Source organism: Penicillium chermesinum (genome assembly GCF_028974085.1).
Source record: "Penicillium chermesinum strain IBT 19713 chromosome Unknown utg000008l:1.0-1752722.0:1.0-1753981.0, whole genome shotgun sequence".
In the NCBI taxonomy this organism is placed as follows: Eukaryota; Fungi; Ascomycota; class Eurotiomycetes; order Eurotiales; family Aspergillaceae; genus Penicillium; species Penicillium chermesinum.
In genome coordinates this window covers 791,122-813,060 of record NW_026695318.1, presented here as the reverse complement: position 1 = coordinate 813,060, position 21,939 = coordinate 791,122, and the positions used below count along the sequence as shown (strand labels likewise).

Here is a 21,939-nt window from a genome sequence, read left to right as displayed (position 1 = left end):
AGAAGACAGGCATCGCAGAGTTGCGCAGAACCTCCATGGCAGATCATGTTGGGGGAACTGATATACTGGTGGTCAGCGCTACTCTCAAGACCATTTGGACCCAGATTTGGAACGTTTAATACTAGAAGATATTTTGCCAATGTCCAGAATGTAGAGCCAGGTCAGATGTATCTTGCGAGTTACCGGTAGTGCTGTGACACAGTGTATGAGGATTCAGGATCATACGATGTAGCCGCCCCTACTGATCCACTTCCTGATCGTGTCTAATTTTTGAGTTGGAGGTATTCCGGCGGGGCCGACAACTGTTGCCATAAGCAAGGCGGCAGCCCCTGATCCGAAATCACCTATGTCTATCATTTGAATTGGATTCTGAGATTGAAAGAAACGTACTTCATTTGCTTACGGCCAAGGCATTTAATGGACAGGGGCTGCCGCTGTTTCACGTTCTAGTGACGAATAGGGCCGACTGCGATGGTTGGTCGATAACCAGGGGCGATGTCACCGCCTGTAAGACAAATTGGATTTTCCCACTTCTGGAGTGAATACACAGCCTTATCAGTTTCATCGGTATGGCTAATCTAGCGTTGTTGTCACATTTTTATGCGCAAAGTCTGCACGGACCTCCAGCAATGCCAACCTTGATAGCATGCATCTGCATATTTCCGAAGCTAGAGACGTTATCAGGTGCTCTCATTCGTTACTATCAGTGGTGTTAGCTGCGGGTTTGGCCTTTGATACTTCGTCCTTTAAGGACAGCGACACTAGTACGAGCCGAGGCCGGCCCGAAGATGCAGCGGTCTATCACTGCACCGTGGCCTGAAGAATCTTCTGTATAGAAATTACAGTTCGGGCTGCATGAGGGGGGAATGTGCTGTATAGTGCTGCTCTTACACCTGCAGCCGCTGTGGTGTTGGCTAATCTCCGGCCGAGGCTCCCGGCGCGGTTCTCGTCATTGCTGCAAGTATGAGATATGCCATTTTGGCCATCACAGCACTAATGGCACCAGTCATGCACATTCTTCGAAGGGCGCACGATGTGTGGCAATATCGGGGTCCATCGTGGGGGAACGAGTGAAAGGTCCTGGGGATGCGGAGAGCGAGATATGGGTGATATCATCGCATCTAATTCAGAACCTAACGGGTGCCCCCCGGGCGGGGGAAGGGAAGGGGGGAAGCCATGCGATCCGCAGGAAAGACCTCCAACTATGGAGGAGTTGGAAAAGGCTTATCTTCAGTCTTGTTGGCAATAAGCGCCGAGATTGCAAAGTACACCGCCTCGGCATTATGACTCGTAGATCGGACCTGCAGGAGCACTTCCCGGCATTCTGCACCTCGGGGCCGGGGCTTCTTGATTCGTGGAAAGTCAGACCAAAGACATGTTTAGTGATCAATGACGGAACAGCTTCTGCCACCTCCTCAGTATGAATCTCATCCACTGTCAGATCCTGTGGGGAACGTGATGAAATCCCAGCGGTAAAGCCTCAAGTCAGGTGACAGCGGGGCGATCGCCGGGGCCATGTTTGCTTTTTCTCCTCGGGCGATTTAAGCTCAGTGGAGCTCTCCACTACTATAGAGCTGTTCTATAGCGGTTTCAGGGTGACATCGGATGGCATCAGGAGGGGGAACAAAACAACGAGCACATTTGACCCCAAGCCAAACCCGTGAGATGGCTCTGGGGACCCCCAGGCCGGACCTTCTCCCAACCGTGGAAAGAAGGACCGAGATCCAGAGATCCACTTGAGCAAATCACACGAGGCGTGGGAGCGTTCGTCCCCTGAATGACGCAGCGAAGACCAGGGTCATGAAGAGGGGTCCTATATCGGAGCGGACCACGGGCCAGCAAGACGCTTCAGAGTTTGGAACGACCAATTCGACTCTCGACGGGGATGGGGCTGGTCGGGAGTATCCTGTGAGAGGCTTCTCACGCCACTTCAGAACTATAGGACGCTCGTACGTTTGCCCCACGCATTGATAGCCGGGAGAATTCCGGTTCGTCCCCTTTTTTCTCCCTGATTGTTGCCGTTTCCTGTTTGGTGTAGCTTTCCTTACCCCGGCTGCAGAGTGGAGGCTTTATTTTGGCACCCGGAGCCGGGCTGAAAATTCAGCTTCCGAGTTGTGTCGAGGCCCAGTCCAGTCCATGGCTCCCAGGGAGTCCAGCTTATCCATGCCCTAATCCATGATTCTACGCCCACCACTCGGAATCAGGTAGATGTACAGGATGCATGCATTCGGCAGTACATTCGGGGTCCTGGTGCCCGAACCCTCTATCTTAGCCAACCCAGTGGGATGTGCAGACCGCATGTTTGGGCCAATGGATAGGAACCAACCCGGAGGGGTGGAGCAAGAGGTTCCGGGATGATGGGACAATTTTCCCAGGAGTTTGAGATACGTATACGTTGCTCAGCACCTGTCCCCTCCCCACTCTGCACTGATGGCGGCAGATAATGCAATTGGGATCCTGCCCGCATCTTGCCTTATCGAGAAACGGTCTCTGACGCCGAGGCTCGGAAGCTCCCCCTAATCTCTGATGTGTTCGTTTTCCCCCCTCCCCCTTTGTCCCTGGTTGCCGTTCCCACTTGCTGGCCCTGAATGAAACTTTCCTAGCGGTGTAGTCGTAATGCTATCGGAATCCACCGGGGGGACCCTTTTGATTGCTGGCCTGACCGCTTGTCTGGCGAGTCTTTGCGAAGAGAGGAAAGCTCTAGCGTCCGAAGCTGCAGATCGCATCTCGTCCCACTTCTGTCTACGATCCGTTGTGAGGTATATAAATGCCGAGCTTCATAGCGTGTTTTCTTTTCTTTGCTTTTTCCTTCTTATCAATCAGTGGTTCCTGTGTTCCAGAACTATAACATCAAGAGCACCCGCTCCACGCTTTCTAGTGGCAATTGCTTCCTTTCCTAGCAATTCCTATAAAGTCAACTGGAGCAAATCCCCTGCGGGACAAAAAAAAAAAAAAGGGGGAAAAGCAGTTCATAATGCCTTCCTCCGTCCCCCTACGCCCTAAGGCGAACAACACGCACAAGCCCGAAGCTCCCATCAGTTATGACATCAACATCCCATACGTGGATGTCGACAAGCTCTCCAAAACCAACACTCCCTACCCGGAGTACCTCCCCACGTGGGACCCCGTCTGGTTCGACCCGCTCCCATACCACGACTACGTGGACCCCGGCCTGCGCGCCGACCCAGCCAAACCCAATCTTCTCCACGACGGAGTGACAGTCAACCACATCCAGCCCTCCATCGGCTCCGTCGTCGAAGGGCTGCAACTCAACCAACTCACAAATGTCCAAAAGGACGAGCTCGCCCTCCTGATCTCGGAGCGCAAGGTCCTCGCTTTCCCGAACCAAGACCTGATCGACGACGGCCCCGCCGCCCAAGAATCATTCATGCGCTACTTTGGCAAACCCAATTACCAGCCCGTCTCAGGCACAGTGCGCAACCACCCAGCTTTCCACGTCATTCACCGCGACGGCAACCGCGACGAGATCGCCCGCTTCCTCGAAGCCCGCACCACCACCACCCTCTGGCACCAGGATGTCAGCTATGAGATCCAGCCGCCGGGCTACGTCATGCTGGGCCTGCTCCAGGGCCCGGACGTAGGCGGCGACACCGTCTTCGCCGCCACCGACATGGCCTACAAGCGCCTCTCGCCGACGCTGCGCGCCTTCCTGGATACGCTGAAGACGGTGCATACCAGCGCAAAGATGATCAACCACACCCGGCTGACGGGTGGGTTGGTGCGCAAGGACCCCGTCGATACGGTGCATCCGCTGGTGCGGGTGCACCCGGTCACGGGGGAGAAGTGTCTGTTTGTCAATGCGGAGTTTATTACCAAGGTCCAGGGCATGAAGGAGCCCGAGACGAAGTGGTTGCTGGACTTTTTGATGAACCACATCGTGACGGGGCATGATTTCCAGGCCCGCGTACGCTGGCAACCGAAGACGATTGTGATGTTTGATAACCGGGCTACTACTCGTGAGTTTCACTCCCTTTTTTTTTTTTGGTCTTTTTTACTTTGCGCACTTTCTTCATCAATTAGGGGCGCAGGGGAGAAAAATCTCATTGCTAATTGTTTTGCAGACTCGGCAATTGTAGACTATCTGGATGAGGAGTTCGGGGCGAAGCCAAGGCACATTTTCCGGCTGATCGCGCTGGGCGAGAAGCCGATTCCGGTGTACGACGAGTTTGAGTAATGGGTGCATTTTTGCGATAGAATGGTTGTTTTTCAAAAGAAAAGCGGGGGGTGTTTCGGTTTAGACTGCGTTGTTTCGGTAATAACTAGTACAAGTACCCCCTAATGCGATGGATTTACTAGGGTTCAATTAACTTTATTTTCTCTCCTACTTTTCTCTTCTTGAGCTTGCGGATTTCCTTCTGCCACTTGCTGTGTGGATCATGTCGATAGGAAGCGGGGGAAAAAAAGGTAGAAGCTGAAGCTTAGAATGGACCAAAGAAAAAAAGAATCCTTGAAATGCAAACCTTCATTACCATCCCAGAGAAAAAAGAAACGCCTGGGACTAAGAGTACAAGAATAGATGACGTGACGCAAAATCTCCATGACATGATTGCGCAATCAGCGCAGCAGCTCCTCGACCCTTCGGCGCAGATCTCCACACGCCTCCAGAACGTCCGGGGGGGGTCCCCTGGCCTGTCTGCACCAGCCCGAGGGTCTCCAGCACACGTTCGGCAACAACATCCGAGCCAAACACCATTCCACCCATCCGCATACTCTCGTAAAACCAGTTGTTCAGCAGATGGATCAGATCCACGGCGATAAAGCGACGGTTGCTGCCGTGGAATGGAGCCTCGTCAGTGTAGAACATGGCCTCCAGCACGGCATAGAGCGATTCGTGAGCGACGCCGAGTTCTAGGAACAGATCAACTACCCAGTGGGCGGGACGATGGCGCGTTGGTGCTCCAGGGAATACCGCTCGAGCATCGGCACTAGCTCGCGGACGGGAACCACGGTCTCCGACATCCGGAGACGACTGCCAAGACTACGCACCTTGTCGATCACCGCTTCGTATGGCTCGGGGGAGCCACGGGCGACGGTTGCTTCGTGCAAATCCTCAATCAAGTGGTGCCAGGTGGCCTTAATGTCGGCGGCATTGCGGTGGTCGGCCAGGTAGAAAATCTGCAGGCAGATGTCATAGTAGCTGGCTGAATCGGCGTATTGGTTGAAGAGCTGCAGGTGTGGTTAGATAAGAGGTTGCAGAAAAGTGGCTGACCCCCCGGGGGGGGGTTGGTCGGGTCGATGGGTAAACTACTCACGGTGCTGATATCTAACACGGGCCCGTCCAGCTCCTGCAGGACCTCGGCTTTCCGAGCTGGGTTGATCCGATCGTCATCTTTGATTTTTTGGTAAATATCATCTTGCACGTTGGCCACGTCGATAAGGGCGGAAATTTCTTGTAGTAAGCGCTGGCGAGCCTGGCGGCCCACGTCCGGTGTGTAGATCGAGGCGTTGGCCCGGGCGCGCCCCAGGTACTCAATACGCGGGCTGAGCCCAAGGTTGAATGCACTCTGGGCAAGCTGATACTGCACCTTGGCCGCATCGAAGAACCGCTGTGACTGTGCAAAGAACCGCCAGAGCAGATCGGCGTGGGCGATATTGTCATTCGACTTGCGTTCCAGGTACGTAACGACAAAGGGCGATTGCGTCTGCAGCAAGCGCTCGCTCCAGCCTTCCTCAAGGTACCAATCGTAGAGACTGGTCAGGAACACCTCATCGGTAGACTGAGAAATGACCGTGTACGCCTCAAGTTGACGCTTGGCGATCACAGTCGGTTGGCCATCGATCATGCCCGGGTCCGAGCCGGCCAGCGCATCGACAGCGACCACAACCTTGCTCACTAGATCGTAGCACTGCTTACGGAAATCGAAGTGGGCCTTGCGGGGGTCCTGGTTATAATTAGCTGCTGCCGGGACGGGAGAGCTCGGGGCATTGGTACCTGTTCGGGGCGGCCATCCATAATCCAGGAAAGAGCCTTGTTTGCTTTATCCGAGTGACCTGCTACATTAAGAGATAATTGGATTGCTCCTGTCAAATATGATTAGCGGCTGGGGGGGAAATAGAGTACAGAGGAAAAGATAAGATACCTGCGAAGAACTGGTTACCGATGTAACTGTCGACTGCTGCAACCAAGTAATCCATCGGGAGCGAGTCTGCTACCTGCATAAACAACGCCAAGCTTTCGTTTAAAAGGTTTCGGCCCAGCTCAGTATTGGCACCGGCCTCCGTAGCACGCTTGAGCTGCTCCTGCGCCCGGAAGATCACGACGTCCTCAGGACTACAGAAGCTGCCGCATCGACGGCGCAGCGCCTGCGCAACCGTTTCGACGTTAGAGCCACGAGCGATGTTGCAGCTCACCACACCTTTGACCAGCTCCTTGGCGATGTCATGGCCGTTCCCGGTGCTGAACAGCTCAGCGAAAGTCAGGTTCAAGAATTTTTGTTTTGACTCCGCGGGGAGGGTAGCAATAATCTCTTCCAATCGCTCCTCAGCAAGGACCAATACGAACGAGATACCTTCAATGGTATGAGAGACAAGCTGGACAAGAGAGTGAAGCGCACGATGCTCAGCTTGCAATGCAATTTCTTCCGACTTGGTGGAAACTCGGCTAAGCGCTTCAGGACCACTGAGACCGGAGATGAAAGACTTGTTGGCGTGGAAGAATTCTTTCAAGGCCGAGAGGGCTTGCTGAATGCTCTGCAATTTAGCAGCAGGGACCGTAACCGTGGCGGTTGGACCTGTGGGTGCTGTGCCAACGTTGACGATCTGCTTGTTCCAGATCGAACGCAGGTGGCGGGAGATATAGAGCGCAATACTGGTGTGTCGAGGAGAGGGATCCACGGCGTCAATAGCATTGAGGTTGTCCGCCACAATATCATCGCTTGCTTTGGGCCGTCCGCCATATCGAGTGAACACCTTGCGCGCAAACTCCAGGATATCAGGGTCGTTAATAGGCGTCAGACGGTGATCGGAGGCCACCTCAACGCCCTGTCCACAGGCAACTGTAAGCGCAGTAGTCAAAGTCTCGGGCCGGCCGTAGGTACGGATCAGATTTTTCACCTCTCCGTCCAAACCTTCTTCGCCAGCAGACCCTCCACGAACAAGTTCTGCGAAAATATCCACAAGACGGCGCCGACGGATCATTTGAATACCCGTATTGGTGAGAATGGCGATTTCAGCAGAAGGTTGGTCGAATTGAATGGCCAATTCGTTGCCAAAACCAGGGGAATCTGCCACGGGACCCGAACAAAGGCCGTAGTCTTGAACGCGAGATCCCAATCGCAGCACCATTCCAGTCTCGGCTGTTTTGTTAGATATCACGTTCTCTTGGGACTTGACGATTCGACCCGGGTTGGGGGCTGAAAGAAACACTTTGTCTTCTTTCTGCGAAGGGTCCTGACAGAAGAAACAAAAGAAGTAGCCGGGAGGGAAACGAGTGGCCATGTGTGTTGGGTTCAAGAAATGCACAGCAGATCTATCGGTTGGGGGCGGGACATTTGGCCCAAAACTGGGAGGATTCATCAAGGGCGGGGTCTTGACGTGCTGGGCTTGCATGCTCGTCGGGGCATTTGTGCCTAAGGGCGCAGGAGACCAGCTGTAAGAACCAGTAGCACTCAGATAGATGCGGTAGCCAGTGGCGGTGGTTGCAACCAAATGATAGCGAGAAGCTTCAGCTGCAGGCACGGGACTGATCGAAATGATTTTCACACGATGATTCAAAGTTTCATTAGATGCAATGATGTGGCCGATATTTGAATAGATATCGACAGCATGCTTGGTGATGGCGAGAGAGAGACCCATCAGGTTTCATGTGGAATACCCGAATGGAAGAAATAGATGACAAGGTGTACAACAGCTTGCGGCTGTCGTCTACCACCATTTGCTCAACATGCTCGGTGGCGTGAGCAGATAGGTTGGTGAAGCTGAGCGAGGGCGCAAAAGCAGAGAAGCGGGAGCTGGTGTGGTTAACTTTTCCACATCGGCCTTGGAACCATCGCTCCTCCGTTTGATATGTCAACTCGTGGACATGATTGTCATAATAGCCACCGAAGAAAATGCGACCGGTTGAATCAGACGATGTAATGACTTGGACGTCCAGGCCCTTGACCGGGACTGTCATTCCTGTACGGTACAATTCGATTTGTGGTGAGCCAGAAGGAGTAGTCTCGACGCCCATCCCGAGAATGATGATATCGGCCGTGGTCGCGACAACCAGCAGATGGGTGATAGCAGGTAGGAACACCCCAGCACGTGGCTTGACTAGTTTCACAGTATTGATAGTGTTGGGTTGGTCTTCAAATCCCACCAATTGGGGATTTGGGTGGGTAAAATCCCACAGATACAACGCGTTGTCTATGGACACCCATGCGTGATTCAGCTCCGCAAATAATCCCATGCTAGTTTGTACTTGCGCATGATCATACTGATCAAATATCTGGTCGGGAATGCTGTACGTTTTGCCTTTCTGGAACGGCATCCACGCCGCTGCGGTTTCGGAAGGCATGTCATACTCGGAGGAGAATCCTTCTGTAGATTGATGTCTGTTAGCATACGGAAGTGGGAAGGGCGGGACAATTGTTGCGCGGCATACGCGAGAGGAGGCTGTCAAGATCAGGATATCGCGATTCTTGAGCCAATGTGTTTCGGATAGTCTGCGCGCCGCGTTCCTCGGTGGTCAAGGTGGGTTTTTGGATTGTCGCTGCTGATGCTGTGGGGATAGTGGCCGTCTGCTGGGTAGTGGGTATCACAGGCTGAGCTGGCTGCTGAGTCGTTGTCGCTCGGACAGCAGGAGTTTGCAAGAAAGCCCCAGGTAAAGGTCTTTGCGGTGTCGCTGAGGCTGTAGGAAGAATGGGGTACGCCATGATGGGCGATCAGCTGGGGGAGGAGAGGCTCCCCAAAGCTGGACGAAGAAGGAATTGGCAGCAGTAAGAGGGAACAAGAAGGTCCAAGGAGCGGGGGTTGCAGGCGAAGGTAGCTCGAGATGGAGCAGAAATCAGAATGGGAACGAGATCAACAATTCCAGGTTCACGCGCACGGACCACTTTATGTGTCCGCCTTCTGTAAGCTCCAGGTTCGTTTCAGAATCCAAACTCTCTCGTTCACTTGAGTTCCCCCAATTCCCACGAAAATGTTTTCTGCCACACTACCAGTGCGGTCGACGCTACGCTCCCTTGGCGCTGTGCGACCAATCCAAGTGCGATGGAACTCCAGCGCAGTTCCGCCTTTGATGGCTACGCTGCGCACCGATCTGAAGACCGCAATGAGAGCCAAGGACACGGCTCGGTAGGGCAACAATTTGGTTTCTCGTGAAATGACAGCTAATTTCTGCTAGCCTTAATGTCCTTCGCGCATTGATCTCTGAAACAAATAACGCTGCCAAAACTGCATCCCCCATCCAGACCGACATTCAACTTCTGTCACTTATCCGGAAACGCGCTGCAGCTGCGCAAGATGCTGCTGACCAATTCGCTGCGGCAGAGCGACCAGACCTGAAGCAGAAGGAGGATGAGCAAATCGCAATCCTGGAAGAGTACGCGAGTCAAGTCAAGACCCTGTCAGCGGAGGAAGTGGAAGCTATCATCAAGCAGCAGGTTGCAGCAATCAAAGAGGCAGGCACCAAATTAGATGCAGGCCAAGTCCTCAAAGCGCTTTTCGCTCCTGGTGGGGCTTTAGATGGCAAGCCCGCGGATCGCAAAGAGGTTGCTGGTCTGGTTAAGAAAGCGATTGTTTAAGCTTTGGGTGCGCCTCTACAATATGTCCAGTGTACTATAGACAAGGTCTCCATTCAAGGAATGTATAATATTTGAGTACTTATTGATCTTTGAAGCGGACCATGAAAAAAGATTGATGCTTAGATGCATCAAGAACACCGTCCCGGCACTGACAGCTTAATATATATTTCATTGTTGGTCGTCACGGTTGACTAGGAGTAAATAGGCTAGAAGGTATAAACTACTGATACCAGGTAGTTACAGCCCGACCAGGGGTGGGACATCTAGAATCATTCATGCCGTTTCAACCCGGTGACAGAGGCCAAACCTAACTCAAATTGTATCACGAAAATTTCGAATTACATGCCCAATGCAGTTATGAGGAAAAGAAAAAAGCCATTCCACCAAGTGATGTCATAAATACCCCAAGCCACCACCAGCGGTCTGGATTAAGCAGTTCCTCCCTAATTGCCAGTTGGACAGGCCCAACTATTTCTCTTTTCTTATGACCTGTCGGGACCGGATTTAGGGTATTGGTGGGTAGCATTTTAGGGTCTTTGTAGGCGAAGTATAGAGGCATCTGGATCTCACCGGTTGCCATGGTCAGATCCAGTCTTCGCACACCATGATACTTATCAATGGAGACCGAGTATCCCTATGTGATATTAGTGGATGTTTCCATTTTCTCTTCATGCTGAGATTCACCTTGAAATGCTCAGTGTTGTTGTATCGGGTATAGTGGCTAGTATCTCCTCTGCATGGTTCAGAGAGCATTTGCCGGCCATCCACTGCAATAGGGTGCAGGCTCAAAGAGCCATTCGGGAAAACAACATAAGATCCATGTTGCCATTGCATAATACCGGAAGGGCAGGAAGGGTCCGATGCTGCGTGGTGTTAAGAGTTTCATCTATAACGGATCCACTGGAAACTCACGATTGGCCAATGCCCGGTAGAAAGCTTCTTCGTAGTAACCATTTGCATCAAACGAGTAGGAAATCCCAGGCAAGATAGGCTCTATAAACTTGTCTTCAAGAGGGTCATAAAAGGTCTGACAGGATTAGCGACTTTGATCATAAGCCGGGAAACGAACGTACCGGGCCTGTCAAGACCATCTTGGACTTGCTAGTCCAAGTACCGACCAGGTCCTGCGCGCTGGTAGCGGCTACTACCGACACGAACAAACTCCAAATCCAAACCATGATGCTTGTTAGAGGCAAAGTGTCCAGAGCAGAGCCAGACGCCGAGTTGGCTCTTGCTTGACCCCCTTCATTGGGTCCCTTGTTTGGAGCATACCGGTCCACTCTTATCATATCGGCTGGAATGCGATCCCGTTTCCCGCGGGGTTCTCTTCAGCAACCATGGCCGCTCTCCAAACCGCAAAGCGCGAATTACGCAAGCACCTGCGCGAGGTCTTCCAAGGCTTGTCGCCGGTCTCGATAGCTCAGCAATGTAAGTTCGCGTTCATCAAAGGAACACTAGACAGGCTGGCCGCTGTATGAGTCAGTCCGTATTGACCATGATCAAGCCGGAGTCGCAACCAACAAATTCCTGTCTCTACCCGAATACCAAAATGCCAAAAGCATTGGGGTCTATCTGTCTATGCCGGTCGGAGAGCTCTCAACGTCTGGGATAGTCCGAGATGCACTGGAGCGTGGTAAAAAAGTATACATCCCATATATTCACACGGTCGAGAAAACATCTATCATGGACATGCTGGCTCTCGAATCTACGGATGAGTTGGAGGCTCTACAATCCGACAAGTGGGGAATACCATCTCTACATCCTAGGCAGCTCCCTGGTCGCCGCAATTGTCTAACGGAAGGAGGGTTGGATCTGATTGTGATGCCCGGAATGGCCTTCGATGAGAGATTCCGAAGACTCGGCCATGGGAAGGGGTATTATGATCATTTCCTAACGCGATATGCGACTTCGAGCAACAAAATGCCATTTCTCGGTAAATCTCAAAATCCATACAACACAGAACCCCTTTATTTTGAACCCAAACTAACTCCGGTGCCAGTCGCTTTGTCGCTCCAAGAGCAGATAGTCGAGGAAGTCCCAGTCATGCCGCATGACTGGTTGATAGACGCGATTATTGTGGGCGATGGACGATATCTTGACCGCCGGTGAACGAAACGAAGAATGGAACGAATTATGCAGCTTGGATCAAGGATATGTTGTCGCCCTTCAGGAGGACTTGGCCTATTAAGATAGTTAGCTTTCAAAAAAAAATTCAAGGTCCTTTGCAATAGCTCAAAGATGCGAGCTATATCGGATGTCATACCAAGTGGTCGCCGCTTCTCATCTTGCCCATTGGTGGGGAGGCGCACCTCAACGGCGTCATCGAGCACCAGGTTCATAAACTCATCGAATCCCTGGACTTTGCGTAAGTAATTGTTCGAGCACGAAACGTGGCTTGGGAGATTGGGCACATACACGAATCTTGCCTTCAATGCGGAATCCAAGCTGCTCATAAAGCCAGACAGCCACAGTCGTGCGCCTCTGCAGAAGGCCGAAGACAAAGTGGATAGGTGCCAACAAAGTCTTACGAGGAGGCATTGTGTCGCGTTGAGTGAAGCAGAACGAAGTTGGGAAACGAAGCGTGCACGTCGCGAGCGCGGTGTATCTTCAAGCAGGTCAAGCTCTGCGTTCCCGTGATTAGTCACGGGCCAAACCATCCCACCTTCCCATCTCCTCCTCCCACTATCGCGTCTTGCCGCCCCCTTTATCTTACACCTCACCTTTTTCTTTTCTTTTCGTTTTTGTTTGCGAATATTGCTGTGCCTGGTATCGTCTACTTAATCCACAAAATGGCCAGCAAGGATAGCGGGCAGGCTTTTGCCCCGGTCCTGGCGGCCGTCGCAACCATGCAAGGGAATGTGCCAAAGGCCGAGAAGACCCAGGCTCATGAATTTCTAGAGAAATTCCAGAAGTCAGTATGTAATAGGAATTTCCGCTGATGCTCAATTCGATGACATGTTAACGATTGGCGCATTAGCTGGAGGCATGGACAACAACACATGCTCTTCTACAGTCACCCGATGTACCGATCGAAGCCAAACTGTTCGCGGCGACTACACTCAAGGGAAAGGTAGGAATATGATGAGAAAAGGATACACTGGGAGGGGAATTGTGGCTGATATTCTGTTAGATCATTTTCGACCTTGATCAACTCCCTCCCGAGTCTGTCGTAGGACTTCGTGACTCAGTATTGGGATTGTTGGTTGCATTTGCGCCAGGCCCGCGCCCCATTCAAACTCAACTTTGTGTGTGCTTGGCAAGTCTTGCGATCCAAATGCTGGCATGGAAGGATGTTTTGGCGACAGTGGGGTCTGCTTTGGGCAACAGTGCGGGGGATTGTGTTCTGGAATTCCTGAAGATCCTCCCGGAGGAAGTGACAGAAGGCCGCAAAATCAATCTTAGCGTGGGTGGGATCTCTATGCCTCTTGTGGAGTCCGGCACTAACGATAAACAGGAGGATGACTTAATCGAAAGAACGAAAGAGTTACTGGAAGATAACGCAGAGCATGTCATGCAATTATTGATCCAGTATGCTCAATCATCGGGTATGTATATTGGGCTTTCTCCAGGCATTGATGTGAAATTATTATACTAATATCTCGCAAGATACGGCTGCTACCAACCCGCGCCTCCTGGATTGCATCACTTCATGGCTACGCGAAATTCCTGCCGCCAAAGTTGTCGAGTCCCCCCTCATGGATGTGATCCTGAAGGCATTGGATAACGATGTATCATTCGACTCAGGCGTGGAGTGTATGTGCACACTTTACCGTGACACAAAAGACGTCAATGAATCCCTTCCCGTCATCGAAGCCCTCTATCCCCGACTGATGGCCCTGCGACCGAAGATCGTCGAAACCGCCGAAGCAGAGGACTCGGAAGCTTTCAAAGGAATCACTAGAATGTTTGCTGAGGCGGGCGAAGCGTGGGCTGTGTTGATCGCAAGACTGCCTGCTCAATTCCGAGGTCTCGTCGAGGCGGTTCTTGAGTGCGCTGCGCGTGACTGGGAGCGCGATGCTGTATCTCTCACATTCATGTTTTGGTACGAACTGAAGCAATACATCACGCTCCCGCGATACGGAGAGGCGCGGATCAACTTCCAAGATATATATTCACAGCTGCTTGACATTATGGTCAAGCATCTTGAGCTCCCTAGCCCCGAGGAAGGCGAAACTGACCTTTTCGGCGGGGACCGGGAGCAGGAAGAGAAGTACCGCCAATTCCGTCATAACATGGGCGACGTGTTGAAGGATTGCTGTGCTGTCGTCGGAGTGACCGATTGCCTTGGTAAGATCTACCAGATCATTCAGCAATGGGTCGGGAAGTACGCGGCGCAAGCCAGCAATGAGCACGTCCCCCATTGGCAAGAACTGGAGGCGCCTCTTTTTGGCCTTAGAGCCATGGGTCGTATGGTGGATCCTGAAGAGAATACCGTGTTGAGCGAACTTGTCAACCTGATTGTCCAGATCCCTGATCAGGAGAAGGTCCGGTTCCAAGCCATCATGGCTCTCGCTCGCTATACCGAGTGGACTGCTCTCCACCCCGAGACACTGGAGGCGCAGCTCAACTACGTTATTTCAGGATTCAACCACAGCTCACCAGAAGTCGTTCAGGCGTCTGCGCTCGCGTTCAAGTTCCTTGGCACTGACTGCCAGAAACTTCTCGGCGGCCATATCGATCACCTCCATTCTTTTTTCGAGTCTGTGCTTGACAAATTGAAGCCAGCCAGCCAAGAAGAGGTGACCGAGGGTGTTGCCGCGGTGGTTTCTGTTCAACCACTGGAGAAGATCTATGACTCATTCAAGATGTTCTGTGATCCAATTATGCAGCGGATCATGAACCTTGCTAATAACGCCAAAGATGAAGACGGCCAACGAGCGGTGGCCGATCACTTGCAGCTCATCACTATCTTCGTGCAGGTGGTGACTCCTATTGTTGCCCCCGCCAGGAGAACCCTGCTGTGAAATACTGCGGCGAGATCTTGCCCATCATGACCACGATTGTCATGAACTTTACCTCCTCTACGCCTATCCAGGAGCGGGTCTGTCGGTGCTGGCGCTACATGATTATTTGCTACCGGACTGCTATGATTCCCCTACTCCCTACTCTAGCCGAAAGCATCGCAAATGGCTTCCAGGCATCCCGCGAGGGCTGCTTTCTCTGGGCAACGGATGCCGTTGTGCGTGAATTTTCCGACGGTGCGGAATATGTGGACCAGGCGACAAGCGACGCTGTGTTCCAATTCTATGAACAGCAGGCTATCGCCTTTCTCCGGATTTTGAACGACCTTCCTCCGGAAAATTTGCCTGATGGTAATGCCCCTCCCCCATTCCTCACCATGCCTTTGCAACCGATCCCATCTTTCTTATTTTTGTGTTCGATGGTTTGTGCTTTCTTTTGGCCTTTTAAATATGCTAATTTCAAGCAGTTATCGAGGACTTTTTCCGCCTTTCTGCAGACGCCGTCCGATTCTACCCCAAAAAATCTATCGGCTCATCCCTTTCAGTTCCCATATTTTCCGCTGCACTCAGTGCTCTTACCCTTCAACAACCCGACCCCATAATTGCCACTCTACATTATTACCGTGATCTGTTCAGCTTTGCTTATGAAAAGCCCACCGTCTCTGAGTTTGTCAGTCCGGAGGGTGAGCCTTACACGAACCCACCTGAGGTTCGGGAGGCTGTCAAGGCCCTTCTTATGTCACAGGGTCAAGTCCTAGCACAGCGTGTGCTGACGGGTATGATGTTTACGTTCCCAAGTGATTGTTTCCCTGACGCATCTGGTGTCATGATGACCATGTTCGATCTTCTGCCCCAGGAGACTGGAGCCTGGTTGCAGAACACCTTGCAGATGCTTCCAGCCGGAACGATGAAACCAGGTGAAGCAGAGCGTCTATTGAAGAACGTCTCCGACAAAGTTCAGTCTGGCGAGATCCGGAAAATCCGCGTCTTACTTCAAGGTGGGTGCTCCTATTCCAACTATACCTATCGTTTTCTAACGAGATATAGACTTCACGAACTCTTACCGCCGACGTAATGTCGCCCCTCGTGATGGCCTCGGCCGTCTGGAGGCAACACGATTCCGGTTTAGCGGATGATCGCTTTCACGGATGTACATTTTATGGACCCGACGATCTAGGGAGCTGCCCTGAAACAGAAAAAAGCTGGAGCATTTGCACAATCGGTGTTGGTTCTATTCCCCTTAACGCGCCATGTATCATGTCTGGTCACGATGGCAACGAAATCCGGTCGTTTCATGATTTAGTGAATCGTCGGCTGCGCCGACTGCCAGACCTGTGCTCTTTATGTGTAATTATTTAACCCCCCTTGAATTCGGGATCTCGGTCAAGTGCGCCCCCGATGATGTGGTAGACAGTATGGTAGACCAATCAGACACTTGACGCCTTGCCCGCAAGTGATCATGGTAATAAAATGAAATGAAGACGCCGACTAACAGTAGAAACGTTTGTAATATGAAGATCGACATGCGAGTCGAAGCAGTACGCAGCGTAGAAAGCCCAGACCTCTTAATCTCCACCTGGACAGATCCCTGAGGCTGATATGGTGGGGGTATAAATCCACAGCCTGTCTGCCCTATATTTAGCACCACCCCCCACCTCGACTTGAGTCCGAGGGTTTCGGGCACAAGAACGCCAATCTTTAACTCGATTCGCGAACAATCCCAATTAGAGGTATAATGACAAGTCCGCAGCCCGATATTGTGCTCTACGACCTAGCATCTGAGAAGAATGAATGTTTCTCCCCGGTGGTGTGGCGCATCAGGTTGATGCTGAACTACAAGGGGGTCTCATATTCGACTATCTTCGTGGAATTCCCAGACATCGAACCTACCCTGAAGGAACTGTGAGTTCTAGCTACAACCATCTGCATGGCTTAAGGTTCGATGACAACGTCGGAGGTCTTTTACTAATAAGAAGAAAGTGGCCTGGACCCAGGCGAATCCTCACCGGGCGTTAAGAACAAGTACACCGTCCCAGCAATCCGCCACATACCCAGCAACACGTGCATGCTGGAATCATCTCGCATCGCCGAGTTTATAGAAGCCACCTATCCCACTCCACCCGTACCGCTGCATTCCGAGCTAGGCCAGCAAGTCGAGGCTGCTTCTCGGGAAGTACAGCTCGTATGGGGTGGTTCGATAATTCCGCGCGAAATCAACATTCTCAGTCCTCGATCCCAGGATATTTCCGAAGGACCCGAGAAGCGGCCTTCCGAAAGCCCCTTGAGGAAGTGCTGCCTGAGGACGAGGACCAGAGCTGGGCCACAATAGATGGCCAGCTGCAGGCTGTGAGCGATCTTATCCAGACCAATAAGGCGGACGGCCCTTTTATTCTGGGTGCGAAGCCGAGTTATTCTGATTTCTTTCTTGCGGGGAACTTGCAGTGCGCGAGGGTGGTTGACGAAGGCGTCTTTCAGCGCATTGCCAGGTATTCGGGGTTTAGGGGGATCTATGAGGCTTGTTTGCCTTATATGGAGAATCGGGCTTGATCGGTTTCGCATGGAGTTATAAATAGTAGTGGAAGTTGCTGTGGGCTATTTCACTAATACTAGACGTGTTAGACCTGTTACCTACAGAATTTGGCGACGAACAGCGAAAATGTCTCTGATATTGATGATTAACTGTCTCTGGCTGTGGTAGAGGGGATGGGTTATGAGGCCCAGACGCTAAACTAACTGTCGACAGAGACCCAGAAACTATACATTGTCAAGTTTGATAGCCGACCTTGTGGTATGTTTCTGCTAATTTTCACATGTCCCAATTAAGAGCTAAATACGGTTCAAGTCTTACACTCTCGTTCTCTCAGTTTGAAAGGAGCTTGGCTATTCGTGATTCGAGAGATTCAACGTCCCTCAAGGACCGACGTCTCGAAATAACCTTCTCCCTCCCGGAAAAAAGGAACGCAGTAGGCCTCTGAGGCTCATCCGCGTTGTTTGGTTGTGTAGTATCCCTATTGCCTTGAGTGATAGGCAATCCTGCGGGTGCCTTCAAGCGATGTATGTTAATAGTCCTGGTAGGGCTTGCCGTGTAGTTTCGTGGGAGAGGTTCGTTGACCGCAGGAATCTCTTGTACCCGAGGTAGCAGGTACGTCGATGTCGGAGCGAGCTCAAGGGTCTGTGGATCCGGAGTGGTTCTTCTATTTGAAGGAACAGCTGGAGGAGAACGAGGTCTTTCCGGGTCCTGAACCGTGACAGGATGAACCATGGGCGATGAAGAATGTTGCAAAGCAGGAACATTTGCTCTGGAATCATCTTCAACCCAACGGTCTTCAAGTCCTTCAGTCAAGGCGTTTTCGATGGCGTCGTCACTTATCTCTCGTATGAAAAGGCAATCGGAGTCGGACATTATTGGGAAGCCTGAGGTAGAGGATAATTTTCCTTACTTGATGAATGCACAAATAAAGAGGCAAGCCCCCTCCTGATATCATACCGCTTGCCTAGGGTAGAGTGCTGTTTTGGCACCGAGACTCCTTATATACGGCCCTCAGGTCCCCGGGGCTTTATTTGGAACTACGATTAGGACGAGCAACCCAACCTCTGTTTATTTTGAAAGCCCTTTAGCATTGCTTTTATGTGTGAGCGGTACAAAGACAGGGTGAGTCAATGATCAGGTCCAGTCTTGGAATACCTTTTGTTATCGGCTGCCTGACGGCGATTGAATGTTGCCATAAACCAAACCAAAACTTGGTCCACGTGAAGGTTAATAGTTGCTCGGGCCTAAGCTCCTTGACTCCAAAGTTTGGACCAGGGTCAGTCAGATCAGAATCCCGATATTGTCGCGCAGAATTCAGTCCTTTCCCCGTAGCTTTAAATGGCGATGGTTCTCTTTGTTCTACTGAAATATTGGAACCAGCATGGGTCAGCGCCTCAAGCTTAGTTGTCCCCAAGGCCTTGAATAGCGAAAGCCGTACTTGATTTATAATGGAGTTGCGGTCAACAGATCGACAAGTTTTGTTAAACTAGCATGCTAATGATTCTACAGACGCCAAGAAATTCGCTAGTCTTGATGTGGTCTGGTAGTTGCGATGCGACTTGATCATTGGTCGAGTCCCTCCGGTTGGCCCCTCCGCATCATCGGTGAGGTATCAGTTCAACAAAACAGTTTGATGCACTCTGCGATACTCTTGGTCATTTCTGAGACTGGACGTGCTCCATCCCTATCAGCTTCCGAGATATTTCAATATATTGTTGGCGGTTACGGAATTATTCGTTGAAGTTGGTGAGGATAGCCTACTATAATGTTGGTGTAGAAGCAAGGGGACTCAATCGACAGTCCTAGCGCCATTTTTGGATATGATACTTTCCATTGGGACTGAAGTAGTTTGAAGGCCGCTATTAGAAGCGATTGTCGCTGGTGGGATCCATGTCTCATTATGCAATCTATCTTTGGGCCATTGATTAGTCCCTCACTTTGGGCATGTAGCTCTTGTCCGTGTTACCCATCCTGCCAAGTCAAACCTTATTCCGTAAATAGACTGATGGCTCTTGACAGCTATTGTTGCTGAGTCGGATTAGAGGGATATTCTAAGGGATTCACTAATGGTGAGAATCTCACAAGGGAAAGTGCTTAAGTCTCGAACTCATCCTTAGGCAGAGCTTTATTGTCTTGGGTGAAAGATATTTGGGCGATAGTGATGGAGCCATCCTTCCATGTACGTTGCGCACACGATATTGCTCCTCAAGATCTTTGAGGTGCTTGTTTAATAGATAAAACGAAAACAAAGTTCCCAATAAAATTGCCACCATTGCGAGGCGCGCTCCATTGTGCATGACGAAGACGGTGCCGAGGATCCGGCCGCGTGTTCTTGCGGTAGGAATTTCAAATCTCAACGAAGTATATCCGCCTGGGCCGATTTGATAAAGACGGAAAACACGGGAGCAAATTGCGAAGTCGCAGGCAACAGAATAAGGGGGCTCATCTTATAGCAATTAGGCATCCCTGAATAATTTGCCTCGGCCGCTCTGAATAAGCGTGTTCTAGAGGAGGTTCCAAGGTTCTGCGGCGCGGCCGGCGTAGCATCCAGCGATTATCCGGCGAACATCAAGGGACGGAAATTTACTTGAGAAAAATTCCGTTCCTATACTCCTATTTGATCTTTGATCCGAACTATTTTTCTGCCTAACTAGAATTGTCGTTTTCATGGACACTTAACCAACAGTTTCCTTTATTCCTCTCGCGTAACTTTTTCTGCTCAGATGGCTGGTCAAAACCGTCTATTCAGAAGCCCTCAACATAAACATGCGACGCGGTCTATTGATATTTGCTCTGATCAACATTCTTGTACTATTTTTCTTGGTCCGCAGTGTTTCAACACTCTTATCGCTTCTTCTTGAAGATGCTGCTGCGGACGCAATTCAATCTACCGAGTTGCCTTCGCTCAACTCCAGCCTGATCGAGCACCCCCAGCTCATTCCCAAGATTATCCACCAGACCTACAAGAACGGAAGCATCCCAGAGCATTGGAGGAATCCCCAACAAAGTTGCATTGACCTGCACCCGGACTATGAGTATATTGTATGTCTCTCGTTTGACTACTAGCTTCAGACCTTTGCTGACCATTTTTCTAGTTGTGGACAGATGAAAAGTCGCGTGCATTTATCGCAGCTCAATATCCATGGTTCCTGAAAACGTTTGATAACTACGCCTACCCTATCCAGCGCGCAGATGCGATCCGATATTTTGTGCTGGCTTATTATGGCGGAACGTATATCGATTTGGATGATGTATGTGTCCGCCGCGCAGCAGTTTCTGCTGAGATAGATGGTCTAACACAAAATAGGGCTGCAATCGTCGTTTAGATCCCCTGCTCGCTTATCCGGCATGGTTACGGAGGACTATGCCTACTGGTATTTCGAACGATGTAATGGGCTCTGTGCCCCAGCATCCGTTCTTTTTACGCGTCATCAAAGTGCTCCAGCAATATGATCACCAATGGGGTCTCCCGTACATCACCATTATGTACTCGACAGGGCCACTGTTCTTGTCGGTTCTATGGAAAGAGTATATTCAAGACTCCCCATCTGACATGAGTCGCATTCGTATTCTTATGCCGGAGGAGTATCAGAAGTACACCTGGAGTTTCTTCACCCACCATACTGGAAACAGCTGGCATGGCAAGGATGCGCGTCTAATATTTTGGGTTAGTGGATTCCGAAACCTAAGCCATTTGGTTGCCACTAACCGATCTAGATGGGCCAACACTGGCAGTTCCTCACTTTTTGTGGTGTTTCCCTTGCTGCTTTCGTCGGTCTTTTTCTCTTCTGGGTCTATTCTCGCATCATGCACAGAAGGACCGAGCATCTCTATCCCTACACCACAGTCCCTTCGCCCCGTCTCACCGATTATCCTTGAAACGAGGAGATCCTGTATATCATATGTATTGGTACTTAGCATAAATATCACTATTTGGAACTCAAATTACTACTCTTGTTTGTTGCAGACCCGGATCAAGAGGAGGGTTACCCATCGCCCTGGATAATGGTGCAGGTACAGCACATAGAGATAGCCAGGATGTTATTCGCCCTCGGCATCAATGCAGTTCTGGGTCGTTATAACGACTCCCCAAATTTGGTGGTCTGCACAGCTGGCAGACCTCGAAATAACCGAGCTGCTCCTCAAATCCAGAGCCAATCCAAATCTGTGCGCAAAGGACGGGAGTTCTCCCCCCTGGTGGGCGGTACAAGAGAACATGTTGGACATTGTCAACACTCTGCTCGAACATCGTGAAGAAGAAAAAGCGGGAGTGTGCTTTGGTAGGCTGACAAGAATTGGAAATTGAGATATCCCAGCTCTTACATGGCCGTGGGGCGGCTCCTTATTGAAATGCTCAGAGTCACGATCTGCACGGTGGCTGTGTCTTACCAATTATCTCTGTTGGATCCTCATAATCTTCTGTACTGCTCTGCTCTGCTCTACTTGCCTGAGCTTCTGTTATATGTTCAAAACTATACTTGCCGAAAATACAACGAACTCTATTCATAGCGTAAGTGGATGTTCTGAACTTCAACACTAGTAGTAGACTACCTTAGTAGGGTACTTAGAGTGTTGAGACACCGTCTCAGTTACGCGCATGCTAAGACATGGCGTCAGCCTCTTGTGGTGAACCAAACTGGTTTCAAAGGTTGGCATCTGAGCCTAACCATATGGGTTCTCGCTCTCATATATCGTAGCCTCC

At 51.0% G+C, this 21,939-nt stretch overlaps 10 protein-coding genes across 10 annotated transcripts; 6 read left to right on the top strand and 4 right to left on the bottom strand.

Annotated features, from left to right (window-relative positions):
* Positions 1-2,974: 2,974 nt before the first annotated feature.
* N7468_010096 (TauD/TfdA dioxygenase family protein) lies at positions 2,975-4,195 on the top strand (the record flags this gene model as incomplete). Its single annotated transcript, XM_058479391.1, has 1 exon — positions 2,975-4,195. One exon carries the CDS (start codon positions 2,975-2,977, stop codon positions 4,193-4,195), a length of 1,221 nt encoding a protein of 406 aa, XP_058325959.1.
* Positions 4,196-4,519: 324 nt separating this feature from the next.
* Positions 4,520-8,876, bottom strand: N7468_010095 (putative non-repetitive nucleoporin; the record flags this gene model as incomplete). Its single annotated transcript, XM_058479390.1, is given in 7 exon segments — positions 4,520-4,990; positions 5,008-5,187; positions 5,274-5,903; positions 5,954-6,042; positions 6,102-7,788; positions 7,835-8,541; positions 8,606-8,876. The coding sequence occupies 7 exon segments, from the start codon at positions 8,874-8,876 to the stop codon at positions 4,520-4,522; spliced, it is 4,035 nt and encodes a 1,344-aa protein (XP_058325958.1).
* Positions 8,877-9,142: 266 nt separating this feature from the next.
* N7468_010094 (uncharacterized protein) lies at positions 9,143-9,746 on the top strand (the record flags this gene model as incomplete). The annotated part of the gene is made up of 2 exons (XM_058479389.1): positions 9,143-9,297; positions 9,347-9,746. The coding sequence occupies 2 exons, from the start codon at positions 9,143-9,145 to the stop codon at positions 9,744-9,746; spliced, it is 555 nt and encodes a 184-aa protein (XP_058325957.1).
* Positions 9,747-10,101: 355 nt separating this feature from the next.
* On the bottom strand, positions 10,102-10,924 carry N7468_010093 (Protein r.t1.c1; the record flags this gene model as incomplete). Its single annotated transcript, XM_058479388.1, has 4 exons — positions 10,102-10,380; positions 10,431-10,609; positions 10,659-10,773; positions 10,820-10,924. The coding sequence occupies 4 exons, from the start codon at positions 10,922-10,924 to the stop codon at positions 10,102-10,104; spliced, it is 678 nt and encodes a 225-aa protein (XP_058325956.1).
* A 159-nt stretch (positions 10,925-11,083) lies between these two features.
* On the top strand, positions 11,084-11,855 carry N7468_010092 (5-formyltetrahydrofolate cyclo-ligase; the record flags this gene model as incomplete). Its single annotated transcript, XM_058479387.1, has 3 exons — positions 11,084-11,174; positions 11,230-11,679; positions 11,746-11,855. The coding sequence occupies 3 exons, from the start codon at positions 11,084-11,086 to the stop codon at positions 11,853-11,855; spliced, it is 651 nt and encodes a 216-aa protein (XP_058325955.1).
* Positions 11,856-11,877: 22 nt separating this feature from the next.
* On the bottom strand, positions 11,878-12,284 carry N7468_010091 (small nuclear ribonucleoprotein E; the record flags this gene model as incomplete). The annotated part of the gene is made up of 3 exons (XM_058479386.1): positions 11,878-11,927; positions 12,010-12,100; positions 12,162-12,284. 3 exons carry the CDS (start codon positions 12,282-12,284, stop codon positions 11,878-11,880), a joined length of 264 nt encoding a protein of 87 aa, XP_058325954.1.
* A 251-nt stretch (positions 12,285-12,535) lies between these two features.
* On the top strand, positions 12,536-15,843 carry N7468_010090 (mRNA transport regulator MTR10; the record flags this gene model as incomplete). Its single annotated transcript, XM_058479385.1, has 7 exons — positions 12,536-12,661; positions 12,724-12,816; positions 12,877-13,291; positions 13,353-14,626; positions 14,695-15,058; positions 15,175-15,705; positions 15,755-15,843. The coding sequence occupies 7 exons, from the start codon at positions 12,536-12,538 to the stop codon at positions 15,841-15,843; spliced, it is 2,892 nt and encodes a 963-aa protein (XP_058325953.1).
* Positions 15,844-16,442: 599 nt separating this feature from the next.
* N7468_010089 (glutathione S-transferase family protein) lies at positions 16,443-17,254 on the top strand (the record flags this gene model as incomplete). The annotated part of the gene is made up of 3 exons (XM_058479384.1): positions 16,443-16,609; positions 16,688-16,889; positions 16,934-17,254. 3 exons carry the CDS (start codon positions 16,443-16,445, stop codon positions 17,252-17,254), a joined length of 690 nt encoding a protein of 229 aa, XP_058325952.1.
* A 313-nt stretch (positions 17,255-17,567) lies between these two features.
* N7468_010088 (uncharacterized protein) lies at positions 17,568-18,110 on the bottom strand (the record flags this gene model as incomplete). The annotated part of the gene is made up of 1 exon (XM_058479383.1): positions 17,568-18,110. The coding sequence occupies one exon, from the start codon at positions 18,108-18,110 to the stop codon at positions 17,568-17,570; it is 543 nt and encodes a 180-aa protein (XP_058325951.1).
* A 1,893-nt stretch (positions 18,111-20,003) lies between these two features.
* N7468_010087 (glycosyltransferase family 32 protein) lies at positions 20,004-21,116 on the top strand (the record flags this gene model as incomplete). Its single annotated transcript, XM_058479382.1, has 4 exons — positions 20,004-20,279; positions 20,333-20,488; positions 20,545-20,904; positions 20,955-21,116. 4 exons carry the CDS (start codon positions 20,004-20,006, stop codon positions 21,114-21,116), a joined length of 954 nt encoding a protein of 317 aa, XP_058325950.1.
* Positions 21,117-21,939: the final 823 nt, after the last annotated feature.